Source organism: Gorilla gorilla, chromosome 16, assembly GCF_029281585.2.
Source record: "Gorilla gorilla gorilla isolate KB3781 chromosome 16, NHGRI_mGorGor1-v2.1_pri, whole genome shotgun sequence".
In the NCBI taxonomy this organism is placed as follows: Eukaryota; Metazoa; Chordata; class Mammalia; order Primates; family Hominidae; genus Gorilla; species Gorilla gorilla.
This window is the reverse complement of record NC_073240.2, coordinates 102,565,692-102,581,956: the sequence shown is the minus strand read 5'-3', so window position 1 is coordinate 102,581,956 and position 16,265 is coordinate 102,565,692. Positions and strand designations below refer to the sequence as shown.

General features: G+C 56.0%; 1 protein-coding gene and 1 pseudogene across 4 annotated transcripts in view; both read left to right on the top strand.

The window, feature by feature from the left end:
* Positions 1–14,867, top strand: part of PCSK6 (proprotein convertase subtilisin/kexin type 6) — a 190,808-nt gene extending 175,941 nt beyond the window's left edge. For 2 of the 4 annotated variants that reach the window (XM_031002261.3, XM_031002258.3), the window contains 3 exons: positions 1,360–1,489; positions 11,465–11,577; positions 13,446–14,867. In XM_031002261.3, the coding sequence (XP_030858121.1) occupies positions 1,360–1,489; positions 11,465–11,577; positions 13,446–13,543 (341 nt within the window). In that variant the 3' untranslated portion in view covers positions 13,544–14,867. Of the gene's footprint in view, positions 1–1,359; positions 2,812–11,464; positions 11,578–13,445 lie in introns of those variants that run through there. The other 2 variants (XM_031002257.3, XM_031002260.3) reach the window with 2 other exon arrangements.
* Positions 7,096–11,458, top strand: LOC109023505 (uncharacterized; annotated as a pseudogene).
* Positions 14,868–16,265: the final 1,398 nt, after the last annotated feature.

Genomic DNA, 16,265 nt, shown 5'->3' with positions numbered 1-16,265 from the left:
CATAAACCAGACAGAGTCCCGCCCCCCGGGGACAGCTCTTCCACCGCACCTCAGGAAGAGAGGGAGACACCGCCGTGAAGACGGTGGTCCTCAAGAGGCCCCTTGAGGTCCCTACATCTGCCTCCTGCTCAAAACCCCGTGGCCTTCTCGGCTTCACTCTTCCTGACTCTCAAAGGAGGAGCTTCTCCTGCCTGAGCTCAGAATTCCCTCCCAGGCTTACGGCTGTGGTTCTGAGGTGTGGAACCAGCCCCAGAGCCCGGGGCCTTGTGCTTGAGCCCTCCAGGCTCCGGAACCTCTGCAAAGGGGTTTTCCCTTGACGCAGCGAGAGGCCCCATCCGAGTCCAGAGCAGACTGCAAGGCCTCAATCTGCGACCATAGTCGAACTGAAGCAGCTGTGGGGAGGTTTACTTGGGCATTGTGATTATCATAGAGCCCCTGAGATAATTTCCTCCCTGCCTGTAACCCTCTCCGCTGTCAGTCAGTGGCCACCTCACTGTCCCTCTCTGACGTCCCATCAGTTGCTCCCTGGAGACACCTGGCCCAGAGGAGGTGCTATCTAGTCAACTAGTCCAACATCTGACCCAGGTCGACAGGTCCTCCTCGGACCCTGAGCCAACCTGAAGGTTTTCCTCCATGACTCGTGGCCCTTTGCTCAGAACTGTTGTGTCTTCGAGTCTCTCCTCCCTGCCCTATAAACCCTTAGTCTTAGGCATTTGTTTCTCTGTTGTTGAAAACGCCCTGGCTGTACACACCAAACACCTGTCAACACCATTCCCAAAGAGCTCTTCTTTCGTCTTCCCCCGTCACCTTCTACAGCGTTCTGTGCAATGGAAGGGCCACAAACGCAAGCCACGGATGCAATTTGAAGTTGCCTAGTAACCGTATCTTAAACAGTCAAATGAAACAGGCAAAAATAATTTTAGTAACATGTCCTATTCAACCTAATGTGTCTAAAATATTGCCATTTCAACATGTATCCATACAAAACATAAATGAGCTGTTTTATATTTTTTATATGAAGACTTTGGCACTGGATTTCCAGGTGTTCAGGGAGCAGAGGTGGGCCTAGGCCTGTTGGAAATAGGGCCCATCATCGTGGCACGGCCAGTGGGCAGGTGTGCTCCCTCTGAGATCATCTCATGCCTCGATGTCCCCGTCTGTGAAATGGGGAGGGCGATGTCCACCTCCTGGGAGTGGGTGAGGCCGGCCCAGCTCACAGAACCTGGGAAATGGCAGCTGTGGTGGTGGCCTGGGGGCTCCTGAATGGTACCCCTGATCTCACGAGGCCCTGAAGCAGGCCTGGGGCATGGTCTTCTGCCAGCCATCCCTGATACCTGCTTCTTTTCCTGTGTCTCTCAGGGCCAGGCAGAGAAGAGTGCATTCACTGTGCGAAAAACTTCCACTTCCACGACTGGAAGTGTGTGCCAGCCTGTGGTGAGGGGTTCTACCCAGAGGAGATGCCGGGCTTGCCTCACAAAGTGTGTCGAAGGTACGGTCCTCCTGGCGGGGAACGGCAGGCAGCTGTGTCCAGCAAAGGAGTGCCTGGAGGGCAGAGTCTGGCAGCATCTTCCCCAGGGGCCGGGGAGGTCATGTTGCATCACCCCACTGTGGACAGGAGCCCATTTACAGAGCTGCTTAGGGGCCTTCGTCCCTTTGTTCACTGGATGCATATTTGTTGGGTCCCTGCTGTGGGCAGACACCGTGCAGCAACGGGATAAGATGGGAAGCAGAATAGCAAGGTGCTCACACCCCATTGGTGGACTACGTGGGATGTCCCTGCCCATGTCGCGCTCAGCATGCATCCTTTGCGCTGTCGATAATCAGAGAAACCATGTTTTGGGTTAAAAAAAATTTTTTTCTGGAGACACACTCTCACTCTGTCACCCAGGCTGGAGTGCACTGGTGTGACCTCAGCTCACTGCAACCTCTGCCTCCGGGATTCAAGCAATTCTCATGCCTCAGCCTCCCGAGTAGCTGGGACTACAGGCGTGCACCACAATGCCCAGCTAATTTTTGTTTTTGTTTTCGTTTTTTTTGAGATGGAGTCTCGCTCTGTCGCCTAGGCTGGAGTGCAGTGGGGCAATCTCGGCTCATTGCAAGCTCCGCCTTCTGGATTCACACCATTCTCCTGCCTCAACCTCCCAAGTAGCTGGGACTACAGGCACCCGCCACCACTCCCCACTAATTGTTTGTATTTTTAATAGAGACGGGGTTTCACCATGTTGGCCAGGCTGGTCTCAAACTCCTGGCCTCAAGTGATCCACACACCTCAGCCTCCCAAAGTGCTGGGATTACGGGTGTGAGCCACCACGCCTGGCCTAAAATATTTTTTTTAGTTAGATACTTTAGAGAAATTAAAAAGATCCTGACAATTTCCTCATTCTAAAGCTGTTTTCTGCACAGTCCATGCACATCGATTTTACCCTTCCTGTCCTCCTCTTGTGCTTCCTCCCATGTGTCCGTCCACAGAGGCACCATTCTTATTTGACGGCCCTGGACCCTTCTGTTGTTGGACATGAGCTGTTAAAGGAGGAGCTGTTTGCTCTGGTCTCCTCTTTTCTGGCTGAATATTGCCCTATGTTGGGAGATCATGAACTCCGGACCCAGAACAAGGCAGGGCAACCTGTCTTACTCAGGGTGGGAGCAACATTGAGGAGTTTGAAGGGACCTGTGAGGCTGTGATGATGGGGTGGACTGTGAGGGATGACGATGGGGTGGGCTGTGAGGGTGTGACGATGGGGTGAGCTGTGAGGAATGACAATGGGGTGGGCTGTGAGGGTGTGATGATGGGGTGGGCTGTGAGGAGTCATGATGGGGTGAGCTGTGAGCATGTGATGATGGGGTGGGCTGTGAGGGTGTGATGATGGGGTGAGCTGTGAGGGGTGATGATGGGGTGGGCTGTGAGGGGTGATGATGGGGTGGGCTGTGAGGGGTGATGATGGGGTGGGCTGTGAGGGGTGATGATGGGGTGGGCTGTGAGGAGTCATGATGGGGTGAGCTGTGAGCATGTGATGATGGGGTGAGCTGTGAGGGTGTGATGATGGGGTGAGTTGTGAGGGGTGATGATGGGGTGGGCTGTGAGGTGTGATGATGGGGTGAGCTGTGAGGGGTGATGATGGGGTGAGCTGTGAGGGGTGATGATGGGGTGAGCTGTGAGGGGTGATGATGGGGTGGGCTGTGAGGGGTGATGATGGGGTGAGCTGTGAGGGGTGATGATGGGGTGAGCTGTGAGGGGTGATGATGGGGTGAGCTGTGAGGGGTGATGATGGGGGTGAGCTGTGAGGGGTGATGATGGGGTGAGCTGTGAGGGGTGATGATGGGGTGGGCTGTGAGGGTGTGATGATGGGGTGAGCTGTGAGGGGTGATGATGGGGTGAGCTGTGAGGGTGTGATGATGGGGTGAGCTGTGAGGGGTGACGATGGGGTGAGTTGTGAGGGGTGATGATGGGGTGAGCTGTGAGGGGTGATGATGGGGTGAGCTGTGAGGGGTGATGATGGGGTGGGCTGTGAGGGGTGATGATGGGGTGAGCTGTGAGGTGTGATGATGGGGTGAGCTGTGAGGGGTGATGATGGGGTGGGCTGTGAGGGGTGATGATGGGGTGAGCTGTGAGGGGTGATGATGGGGTGGGCTGTGAGGGTGTGATGATGGGGTGGGCTGTGAGGGTGTGATGATGGGGTGAGCTGTGAGGGGTGATGATGGGGGGAGCTGTGAGGGTGTGATGATGGGGTGAGTTGTGAGGGGTGATGATGGGGTGAGTTGTGAGGGTGTGATGATGGGGTGAGCTGTGAGGGGTGATGATGGGGTGAGCTGTGAGGGTGTGATGATGGGGTGAGCTGTGAGGGTGTGATGATGGGGTGAGCTGTGAGGGGTGATGATGGGGTGAGTTGTGAGGGGTGATGATGGGGTGAATTGTGAGGGTGTGATGATGGGGTGAGCTGTGAGGGGTGATGATGGGGTGGGCTGTGAGGGTGTGATGATGGGGTGGGCTGTGAGGGTGTGATGATGGGGTGAGCTGTGAGGGGTGATGATGGGGTGGGCTGTGAGGGGTGATGATGGGGTGGGCTGTGAGGGGTGATGATGGGGTGGGCTGTGAGGGTGTGATGATGGGGTGGGCTGTGAGGTGTGATGATGGGGTGGGCTGTGAGGGGTGATGAAGGGGTGAGCTGTGAGGGGTGATGATGGGGTGAGTTGTGAGGGGTGATGATGGGGTGAGCTGTGAGGGGTGATGATGGGGTGAGCTGTGAGGGGTGATGATGGGGTGAGCTGTGAGGGGTGATGATGGGGTGAGTTGTGAGGGGTGATGATGGGGTGGGCTGTGAGGGGTGATGATGGGGTGAGTTGTGAGGGGTGATGATGGGGGTGAGTTGTGAGGGGTGATGATGGGGTGAGCTGTGAGGGTGTGATGATGGGGTGGGCTGTGAGGTGTGATGATGGGGTGGGCTGTGAGGGGTGATGATGGGGTGAGCTGTGAGGTGTGATGATGGGGTGAGTTGTGAGGGGTGATGATGGGGTGGGCTGTGAGGGGTGATGATGGGGTGAGCTGTGAGGGGTGATGATGGGGTGAGCTGTGAGGGTGTGATGATGGGGGTGAGCTGTGAGGGGTGATGATGGGGTGAGCTGTGAGGGGTGATGATGGGGTGGGCTGTGAGGTGTGATGATGGGGTGAGTTGTGAGGGGTGATGATGGGGTGAGCTGTGAGGGGTGATGATGGGGTGAGCTGTGAGGGTGTGATGATGGGGGTGAGCTGTGAGGGGTGATGATGGGGTGAGCTGTGAGGGGTGATGATGGGGTGGGCTGTGAGGGGTGATGATGGGGTGAGTTGTGAGGTGTGATGATGGGGGTGAGCTGTGAGGGGTGATGATGGGGTGAGCTGTGAGGGGTGATGATGGGGTGAGCTGTGAGGTGTGATGATGGGGTGAGCTGTGAGGGGTGATGAAGGGGTGAGCTGTGAGGGTGTGATGATGGGGTGAGCTGTGAGGGGTGATGATGGGGGTGAGTTGTGAGGGTGTGATGATGGGGGTGAGCTGTGAGGGGTGATGATGGGGTGAGTTGTGAGGGGTGATGAAGGGGTGAGCTGTGAGGGTGTGATGATGGGGTGGGCTGTGAGGGGTGATGATGGGGGTGAGCTGTGAGGGGTGATGATGGGGTGAGCTGTGAGGGGTGATGATGGGGTGAGCTGTGAGGGTGTGATGATGGGGTGGGCTGTGAGGGTTGATGATGGGGTGAGCTGTGAGGGGTGATGATGGAGTGAGCTGTGAGGTGTGATGATGGGGTGGGCTGTGAGGGTGTGATGATGGGGTGAGCTGTGAGGAATGACAATGGGGTGGGCTGTGAGGTGTGATGATGGGGTGGGCTGTGAGGGTGTGATGATGGGGTGAGCTGTGAGGAATGACAATGGGGTGGGCTGTGAGGGGTGATGATGGGGTGGGCTGTGAGGGTGTGATGATGGGGTGAGCTATGAGGAATGACAATGGGGTGAGCTGTGAGGTGTGATGATGGGGTGGGCTGTGAGGGGTGATGATGGGGTGGGCTGTGAGGGGTGATGATGGGGTGAGCTGTGAGGAATGACAATGGGGTGAGCTGTGAGGGGTGATGATGGGGTGAGCTGTGAGGGGTGATGATGGGGTGGGCTGTGAGGGTGTGATGATGGGGGTGAGTTGTGAGGGGTGATGATGGGGTGGGCTGTGAGGGGTGATGATGGGGTGAGTTGTGAGGGGTGATGATGGGGTGAGCTGTGAGGTGTGATGATGGGGTGAGCTGTGAGGGTGTGATGATGGGGGTGAGTTGTGAGGGGTGATGATGGGGTGGACTGTGAGGGGTGACGATGGGGTGGGCTGTGAGGGGTGATGATGGGGTGAGCTGTGAGGGTGTGATGATGGGGTGGGCTGTGAGGGGTGACGATGGGGTGAGCTGTGAGGGGTGATGATGGGGTGGGCTGTGAGGGGTGACGATGGGGTGGGCTGTGAGGGGTGATGATGGGGTGAGCTGTGAGGTGTGATGATGGGGTGAGCTGTGAGGGGTGATGAAGGGGTGAGCTGTGAGGGTGTGATGATGGGGGTGAGCTGTGAGGGTGTGATGATGGGGTGAGCTGTGAGGGGTGATGATGGGGTGGGCTGTGAGGGGTGATGAAGGGGTGGGCTGTGAGGGGTGATGATGGGGTGAGCTGTGAGGGGTGATGATGGGGTGGACTGTGAGGGGTGACGATGGGGTGGGCTGTGAGGGGTGATGATGGGGTGAGCTGTGAGGTGTGATGATGGGGTGAGCTGTGAGGTGTGATGATGGGGTGAGCTGTGAGGGGTGATGAAGGGGTGAGCTGTGAGGGTGTGATGATGGGGGTGAGCTGTGAGGGTGTGATGATGGGGTGGGCTGTGAGGGGTGATGATGGGGTGGACTGTGAGGGGTGACGATGGGGTGGGCTGTGAGGGGTGATGATGGGGTGAGCTGTGAGGGTGTGATGATGGGGTGGGCTGTGAGGGGTGATGATGGGGTGGACTGTGAGGGGTGACGATGGGGTGGGCTGTGAGGGGTGATGATGGGGTGAGCTGTGAGGTGTGATGATGGGGTGAGCTGTGAGGGGTGATGAAGGGGTGGGCTGTGAGGGTGTGATGATGGGGGTGAGTTGTGAGGGGTGATGATGGGGTGGGCTGTGAGGGGTGATGATGGGGTGAGTTGTGAGGGGTGATGATGGGGTGAGCTGTGAGGTGTGATGATGGGGTGAGCTGTGAGGGTGTGATGATGGGGGTGAGTTGTGAGGGGTGATGATGGGGTGGACTGTGAGGGGTGACGATGGGGTGGGCTGTGAGGGGTGATGATGGGGTGAGCTGTGAGGGGTGATGATGGGGTGGGCTGTGAGGGGTGATGATGGGGTGAGCTGTGAGGTGTGATGATGGGGTGAGCTGTGAGGGGTGATGATGGGGTGAGCTGTGAGGGGTGATGATGGGGTGAGCTGTGAGGGGTGATGATGGGGTGAGCTGTGAGGGGTGATGATGGGGTGAGCTGTGAGGGGTGATGATGGGGTGAGCTGTGAGCATGTGATGATGGGGTGAGCTGTGAGGTGTGATGATGGGGTGAGCTGTGAGGTGTGATGATGGGGTGAGCTGTGAGGGGTGATGATGGGGTGGGCTGTGAGGGTGTGATGATGGGGTGGGCTGTGAGGGAAGTACCAGGTGTTAGCCTGCTTTCACAGTGCTAAAAAGAAATACCTGAGGTTGGGTGATTTATAAAGAAAAGAGGTTGAATTGGCTCACAGTTCTGTAGGCTTCATAGGAAATGTGGCGCCAGCATCTGCCCAGCATCTTCACTCCTGATGGAAGGTGAAGCAAGGGCAGCACATCACAAGGCAATAGCAGGAGCAAGAGAGGGAAGGAGGCTGGGCACGGTGGCTCACGCCTGTAATCCCAGTACTTTGGGAGGTCAAGGTGGGCGGATCACCTGAGGCCAGGAGTTCAAGACCAGCCTGGCCAACATGGCAAAACCCCTTCTCTACTAAAAAAAAAAAAAAAAAAAAAATGCAAAAATTAGTCGGACGTGGTAGTGTGTGCCTGTAGTCCCAGTCTTACAGGAGGCTGAGGCAGGAGAATCGCTTGAACCAAGGAGGCAGAGGTTGCAGTGAGCCATGATCGCGCCATGCACTCCAGCATGAGCGACAGAGCAAGACTCCATCTCAAAAGAAAAAAAAAATTAAGGAGTTGCCACACACCTTTAAACAAGCAGCTCTCACATGAACTCACTCATCACCAAGGGGATGGTGTGAGGCCATTTATGAGGGATCCACCCCATGATCCAAACACCTTCCACCAGGCCCCACCTCCAACACTGGGGATCGCATCTCAACATGACACTTGGAGGGGACAGATGTTCAAACCGTATCGGGGGGCTTCCGTCTGAAAAAGACTGAAAATGAGGGAGCCCTCAAAGGCTTGTGTCAGAGCAGGGGAGGGGTGCCCGTGCCTGGCTGCCAGCTGTGTACCGATTCACCGCACAGTGGGGTCTGCCTCCCAGGCTGTGTGTAAGAACCACTGTGGGTTGTAACCTATTCCCCTAGAAACAAAGCCCTACAGTGAGCTCATGAGGGACCACCAAGCCCTTGCACTTGTCTGACCCACAGCAGAGGGACCTGGTGGCGGTTACGTATCTCTGCAAGCATCAGCCCCTTCTACTGCGTTGCTGTAATGGAGGAAACTTGCCACCCGCTTGCAAGGTGCAGCCTTGCTGAGTCCTGCACAGGGCCCTGGGCACAGTTTTCTGAAGTTAAACCCTTCATGGTAACCAGTCAGCTGGTTCTCAGATAATTAAATATAGCAATCCAGGGAGAACTTGGAATTAAACAGTGATAATCACTTTCATTTGTCAAATGCCCTGGATTTCAGGGCATGCTGATCATGCCCACAGCTGTGCAACTGGACCCCTGCAGGCAGCCCCACCGCAAACCTCTCTTTGCCCCCCAGGAGGCAGCAGGCGGGCAGCCCCATCGCAAACCTCTCTTTGGGCAGTGGAGGACAGGAGTTTCCTGGGTACTTGTTCCCAGGTGAGGGGCAGCTTTCGGCCCTGCAGAGGCTGACAGTGCTGGGGCTAACACACCGGGTCTTGGAGAAGCACCCCCCAGGAAGAGCGTCAGTGTGGACGCCTCCCAAAGGAAGCAAGGCCTTGGTCCGATTGGTTCTGCGGGGTCTCTGCCCACTTGGACAGCCTGAGCTGAGAACCACAGGCATCCTCCAGGCCCCAGAATGCTGGTGGACGCCGCGGCCGTCCGCTGCTGCTGTGCCAGGCAGCTCCGAGGGAGCACGTGGCCAGACGGGCTGCGTTGGAACATGCAGGTCAGGATGCAGGCCTGCTGGGTTGGCAACTGCAGGTGGAAGCTGAGGCCCGACGCTGAGAACAATGCACGATAAGTTCCCTAAGAGAGGGGCCGAGGCCCGACGCTGAGAACAATGCACGATAAGTTCCCTAAGAGAGGGGCCGGACACCCTCAAGACCCAGTGACGGGACCCAGCAAGAGCCAGTCTGGACAACTTGGAAGAAAAACAGGCCTCTGTGGAGTGCTTGCCAGCGGGGGAGACAAACTCCTCATGCCCTGGCCCTGCCTCCACTTGCCCCCAGGCTCAGCGGGGGCAGAGACTCCCAGGGGCACAGCTTGAAGGGGCACGCCTTCTGCCAATGCGCATGCTGCATCCAGGCTGGAGCATGAAAGCGTCAGTCTTCTGCATCCCACTCCTGAACAGGCAGGAGGCTGATGGGAGTGGCCTCTGCAAGGGAGCAGGGACAGAGGGCTGCATCCGGCATCCCTGTCCTTCCAGAATGTGGCAGGGCAAAGCGGCCATGGTGTTTGGGGGAAAAGTAGATACCATAGATGGTTGCAGAACCAGAAGCATCTTAAAAGCCACCCTGCCCAAAGCTGGTGCTGCCCACGAGGACCCGCTGTTGGGCACGGTAATCCTGACGGAAAGCAGGAGCTACAACAGGGTCTCCCAGGGAGAGCCGTCTGCACTGGCCTAACGGGGACGGGAGCATCACCCGTCTCCCTGAGCAGCATGGTGATGGATTATTTCCCCAGACTTCCAGAGGAGAGCCCAGCCTGGCCACCACCTTGCCCTGAACCTCGTGAGACCCTAGGTGGAGAGCCCAGCTGCGCCTGCCTGGACTTCTGCCTGCATAACGGGGAGCCGCTGAGTGGGTGTTATTTTAAGCTGCTGAGTGTGTGGCAACCTGGTTAGAGCAATGGAAAACCGAGGCCCCTGCCATCCTACTGAGCTTGGTGAGGTTGTATTTGAAGAAGCAAGCAAGCCGTAACCTGGCTGTCCACCGCAGCCCACTCCTCACCACAGTTCTTCATTGATGAAGCAACCCTCAGCCATGGCCTGGGGGCACTGGGCCCCTGGGTCCTCCAGACCACTGACATCTCTTTAAATGACTCAGCTCGGCCCTGGTTCTCGTCTCACCAGTGGCATTGTCTGTAAGAGGAACCAGAGGGTCTGTGGGGAAAGTCATAACCTGTGCTGGGGCATCAGGGTCTGGTGGCTGGGCCACCAGAATGTGCAAGGGCAGGTGTGGGGAGGGGGCAGCATGATGGGGGCAGACCCATGGGGCTTCCCACAAGTGCACAACCCCCTCTGGCAAGTCCTCTAACCCCGTCCTTTCCTCTGGGGCGGCCCGGATGGGAACATTAGAAAGGCTCGTGGGTGTGAGTTTGCCTGTGGGGTTTACACACTTACAATTACAGACCAAGGACTTGAGCTCTAGGCTCAGCATCCTCAGACACACTAGGAATAAAACCCACCTCCCACCCAGGCTGAAGCGATGCTACACCTGGGGCTCCAGAGCAGCGGAGTCCATGGTGAGACCAGACCCCATCAGAGGGCTGCTCTGCAAAGAGCCCCACGAGGAGGCCTGGTGTCTGAGCATGGAAGGCTTCACACAGCAGGGAGGGGACATCTGCATAAAGCAAAGAACTGCCCCCCAGGGAGGCCCAGGCATGAGCACAACAAAGCTCCAAGCCCTGCCTATGGGGCCTGTTCCACCCTTAACTGGCAACAATGGGGAGGTGGGCAGCTGATGCGAGCACTGTGGAGACCGAGTCACCGGGCTCTGGACTCAGGACAGGCAGCAGCATAGCCGGGGTGCACTCACGGCCCCAGGATGGGAAATGTGCTCCTTCAAGCACTCGGCCCGCATCGGCAAGTGCTTTCTGCAAAGGGCACAATGGTCAGTCGTTCAGGCTTTTGGGGCCACACTGCCTCTGTCACAGCTACTCAGCTCAGCCACTGCTACACAAAAGATTGTCAATGAATGAGTGTGACTGTGGTCCAGGATAAATGCTGGATGTGGCCCTTGGGCTGTAGTACACCAACCCTCCCGTGAGGTCACGTTTACCCTGCATTAGAAACAGCCCTGGCTGGGGTCCATCTCTGCGCAGGTTGGGCCAGGACTGTCCGAGAGGGGCAGGAATTGTGGGGCATCTCTCCCACTCCCCGAGGGTAAGCAGGCATGGCCACATATAGGTGACAGCAGCCTTCTGGTCAGCTCGAGTCAGGTGTGTCACATCCCTGCGTGGAGTCTGGCCTGGACCCCAAGCCTACAGCCATCGCAGCCCGGCAGCCGCTGGAGAGAGAAGACTGACAGCTCTGGGAGCCGTGTGGTGGGGTGGGGGCTGGGTGCCACGGCCCAGGAGGGTGTCCAGGTGAGCTGCGGGAAGCCTCGGAGGCCTGGCCCCTGATCCTGGGCTTGCTCCTGCCAACTGGCCATGGCTGTCTCTGCCCTCCCAGGGCAATAGTGAGGTCAGACAGGAGAAAAGACATGCAGACACTCAGCCCCTGTGTCAGGGAATGGTGGGCGACACAGCCTCTCCACAGAGGACCGAGGCTGAGGGGGTGGGAAGGAGGTGCAGGGAGGTGAGGGTTCTGGGAAGGGAGCCCGGAGTGGTGGAGCCTCTTCCCCGGACTTCAGCAGGAACGGTATCTTCCCACAGGTGTGATGAGAACTGCTTGAGCTGTGCAGGCTCCAGCAGGAACTGTAGCAGGTGTAAGACGGGCTTCACACAGCTGGGGACCTCCTGCATCACCAACCACACGTGCAGCAACGGTGAGCAGCAGCTGGGTTACCCTGGGGCTGCCTGTGGAGGAGCTCAGCTGGCCAGCTCGTGCTCCAAAGAGAAAAGCAAAGCCACACAGGCATGGTGGCTCCACAGACAGGCGTTCGTGCCCCTGATCCGATTGACTGTCTGGGATTCCTCTAGCTGATATGGAAGACAGCTGCCCTGTCTCCCAACTTCCCTCTAGGCCTCTCACACATCGATCAGAGAGGCATCCCAGCCACTGCTGATCTGTTTATTGAGTGACTCCTAAAAATGATTTTGTCCTTGTACTGGTCCCACTGCCATGCCATAGGCCGCCGGTGGCCCGGATGTGACGACATACCATAAAAGAAGCCTGACCTGGGGGGTCAAAGCCAGGAAGCCTGGAGAGTCTCTGCCTCAGGACGAGGGGGACAGAGCCCAGAGTAGAGCACAGGCTCAGCAGCAGCAATCCCAGCTCCGCAGGGATCTAGCATGGACCTGCATCTGTGCTGCAGGAGAGCCCTGGCTCTGCAGTGGGATGGGGGACAAGGACAAGTTGTAAAAACAGAAACTTAAAAGGGCACCAAAGCTAAGTGCCCAGTTTGGGAATTCCAGGCACCAAGGAGGGTTGGCAGGACTTGGGCCTGGAGGTGCAGTGCAGGAGCTATTATAGACACACGGGCAGGGAAGGGGGCTCTGGCCCAGCAAGCAGCAGGGTGGAGCCACATTCTGACAGCCAGGAGAGGAAGGCTCTCTGCTCCAGTGTCCAGGGTCAGGGCAGGTGGTCCTTGGGTATGAAGCTGGCACTGGCCCTGTCCTGGCAGAGCATGGAGCTTGTGGAGGGCCCTGGGATGCCTCCTTGCCTTGTTACTGGTTATTATTTTTGGGGGGTGGCGGGAGGGTTGTCTAATTATGTCCCTTCAAAGGCCTGGAAACTCCTTCTTTAGGAAGTCACCTGCCCAGGTTATGTATCTAGCCCAAAAAAGTATGGTTGCCACTGGAGGGACTCCCAGGTCCACGGATGATGCATCCTCAAAGGCCTCTTCCCCTTGCCGCAGCAGCGTCCTCAACAAGTCCTGTCCATGGCGGCTCCCGTCCCCCCATCCCCACTCCTCCCCGTCCGCCCCCTCCACCCTGGAAGCAGCTTCCATTCCCTCCTGCCTCCAGGCCCGTCCTCCGGCCTCCCCTACAGTCTTCCTCCTAAGCTCCACTGCCAGCACAGTTGTCCAGAAAGACAGGTGCACATGTGCCCCACAGGCCCAGGCTGGGTGTTCTCCCGAGATCCCTCCCACACCACCCCCACATCCTGCTCATGAATCCCCTTGTCACTGAGACTCAGCAAGAGCCCCATATACCAGTGCCTTCCCGCCACACAGGGCTCCCAGAGTCAAGTGCATTGCAGGAAAGGGGCTTCAAGGGCTGCCATCCTGCTGCCCACCTCTGTCTGTGTCCCTCTTGCCCAGGGCACCACTGATGCCTAGCATATGTGGAATGATTGAAACAATATTTTTTAATTTTTATTTATTTATTTATTTATTTTTGAGACGGAGTTTTGTTCTTCTTGCCCAGGCTGGAGTGCAGTGGCATGATCTCAGCTCACTGCAACCTCCGCCTCCCGGGTTCAAGTGGTTCTCCTGCTTTAGCCTCCCGAGTAGCTTGGATTACAGGCGCCCACCACCATGCCCAGCTAATTTTTATATTATTAGTAGAGACGGGGTTTCACCATGTTGGTTAGGCTGGTCTCAAGCTCCTGACCTCAGGTGATCCACCCGCCTCGGCCTCCCAAAGTGCTGGGATGACGGGCGCGAGGCACCGCGCCCGGCCTGGAAACAGTCTTTACAGGCACCGAAGACTGACCTTTCCCTCTTTTGCCTTTCCTGATGCGCGGCCCCAGCTGACGAGACATTCTGCGAGATGGTGAAGTCCAACCGGCTGTGCGAACGGAAGCTCTTCATTCAGTTCTGCTGCCGCACGTGCCTCCTGGCCGGGTAAGGGTGTCTAGCTGCCCACGGAGGGCAGGCACTCCCATCCATCCATCCGTCCACCTTCCTCCAGACTGTCGGCCAGAGTCTGTTTCGGGAGCGGCGCCCTGCACCTGACAGCTTTATCTCCCCAGGAGCAGCATCTCTGGGCACCCAAGCCAGGTGGGTGGTGGCTCTTAAGGAGGTGTTCCTAAAATGGTGATACCCTCTCAAATGCTGCTTGTTGGCTCCAGTCTTCTGACAAACTGTAACAGGAACAAAATGAATTCTGGGAATCCACAGCTCTGGCTTTGGAGCAGCTTCTGGGACCATAAGTTTACTGAATCTTCAAGACCAAAGCAGAAAAGAAAGGCGCTTGGCATCACACATCACTCTTCTCCCTGTGCTTTTCTGCGGCTGTGTAGTAAATCTCCCCGGCCCAGCTGGCGAACCCTGGGCCATCCTCACATGTGACAAAGGGCCAGCAGTCTACCTGCTCGTTGGCTGCCACTGAGCAGTCTGGGGACGGTTTGGTCAGACTATAAATAAGATAGGTTTGAGGGCATAAAATGTATGACCACTGGGGCCGGAGTATCTATTTCTACATAGTCAGCTACTTCTGAAACTGCAGCAGTGGCTTAGAAAGTCCAATTCCAAAGCCAGACCAGAAGATTCTATCCCCGCAGCGTTCTCCTTTGAGCAAGCCGAGCTCTCCTTGTTACCGTGTTCTGTCTGTGTCTTCAGGAGTCTCATGGCCTGAACGACCACCTCGACCTGATGCAGAGCCTTCTGAGGAGGGGCAACAGGAGGCATTCTGTGGCCAGCCAAAAGGTACCCCGATGGCCAAGCAATTCCTCTGAACAAAATGTAAAGCCAGCCATGCATTGTTAATCATCCATCACTTCCCATTTTATGGAATTGCTTTTAAAATACATTTGGCCTCTGCCCTTCAGAAGACTCGTTTTTAAGGTGGAAGCTCCTGTGTCTGTGTATATTACGAGCCTATGTGACACAGTTGGATTTATTCTGCCAAACCTGTGTAGGCATTTTATAAGCTACGTGTTCTAATTTTTACCGATGTTAATTATTTTGACAAATATTTCATATATTTTCATTGAAATGCACAGATCTGCTTGATCAATTCCCTTGAATAGGGAAGTAACGTTTGCCTTAAATTTTTTCGACCTCCTTTCTCCATATCGTCCCGCTCCCCTGTTTGACGACAGTGCATTTGCCTTGTCACCTGTGAGCTGGAGAGAACCCAGATGTTGATTATTGAATCTACGACTCTGAAAGAGAAATCAATGAAGCAAGTACAATGTTAACCCTAAATTAATAAAAGAGTTAACATCCCATGGCACAGGAACCTGTTATTTCTTTCCATGGCACACAAAATGAAACATGAGTGCTGACCAAGTGTTAAGTGGACGTTACTTTAACTGTGGTTTCATATCTGTTTGATGTCATTACGTGGAAGGTCTTCTTTTGAGCTTTAGCAAATGTTGATGTAAGGAACCAATGGAGGAAATCCCAGATCCCAACCCCAGAATGTCATTGGGCAAAGAGACCCTCTTCAGACCACGTTAGCCTCACTGGGAGGAGGTTCTAGAGCCTCTCCAGATGTAGGGGCCCCTTCCATCTGTCACGGGGGAGCTCCCCAGAGCCCAGACTGCCAGCCTCTTCACCGGTTGCTGCCAAGTGTGATTGAATTAGGTTACAGCTTGTCTTCTAAGCAGTGGCTGAAATCCCTGAACCCATGGCTTATGCACTCCTTGGGATGTTTACCATGGCCTCTCTGTGAGGTCAGAAGCTTGTACTTGCTAGGAATCCTTTGGCTGCAAGTAAAGGAAACGCAGCAACTAGAAATGACTTAGGTGAAAACACGAGTGGGTGAGGGGCGTTGTTTTGAGAATCCAGAGTGGATTCAGAATTTCAGGGAAGGGTGCAGCAGAGCCTTGGGAAAGCTGGAGCCAGCGTTAAATGTCACCTGGACCCTCTCTGTGCGGCAGCACTGCCCTTCTCTCCATGGCCGCCTTCTCCAGTTGATGGGACAAATGACAAGACCTCCAGCATCTTCCAGGTAAAAACTGGTACAAATCCAACCCCTCAAGCCAACTTTCTGGGTCTGTTTCTTGGCTCTTCTTTTCCCAGGGACAGGACTTGGTCAGCCTGCCTTACATGGGTACTCTCCCTGTGTCAGCAGCTGTGGCTACAAGGACAGGCTTGTGCAGCAGAATATGGCTGCAGGGAGCTCTGCAGCAGAGGAGGGGAGCAGTGTGCAGCTCTCAGAAGGCAGGGCAGGCCACACAACCCAACAGCTGGCCACCACAAGCACCAATTGACCAGAGTTGGGCGTGTGAGGCAGTGAAGGAATAAGTGTGTTTGGGATGAACATTCAACCCCTTGCCCCGCCCATGAGACCGACATTGAATGAAAACCAGCAACTTGTTAAGTACTGCTGGTGCAAGGCAGCTTTTTAGACCCTAGAGCCCGGATATCAGTAAATCTGAGCTCTTTGCCCACTGAGAGCTTACAGTCTACCATGTTTGCAGCTGAATCAGAAATAAACTCCTGGCCAGGCATGGTGGCTCACACCTGTAATCCTAACATTTTGGGAGGCCGAGGCGGGCGGATCACCTGAGGTCAGGAGTTCGAGACCAGCCTGGCCAACACAGTGAAACCCCATCTCTACTAAAAATACAAAAATTAGCCATGCGTGGTGGTGACACCTGTAGTCCCAGCTACTCGGGAGG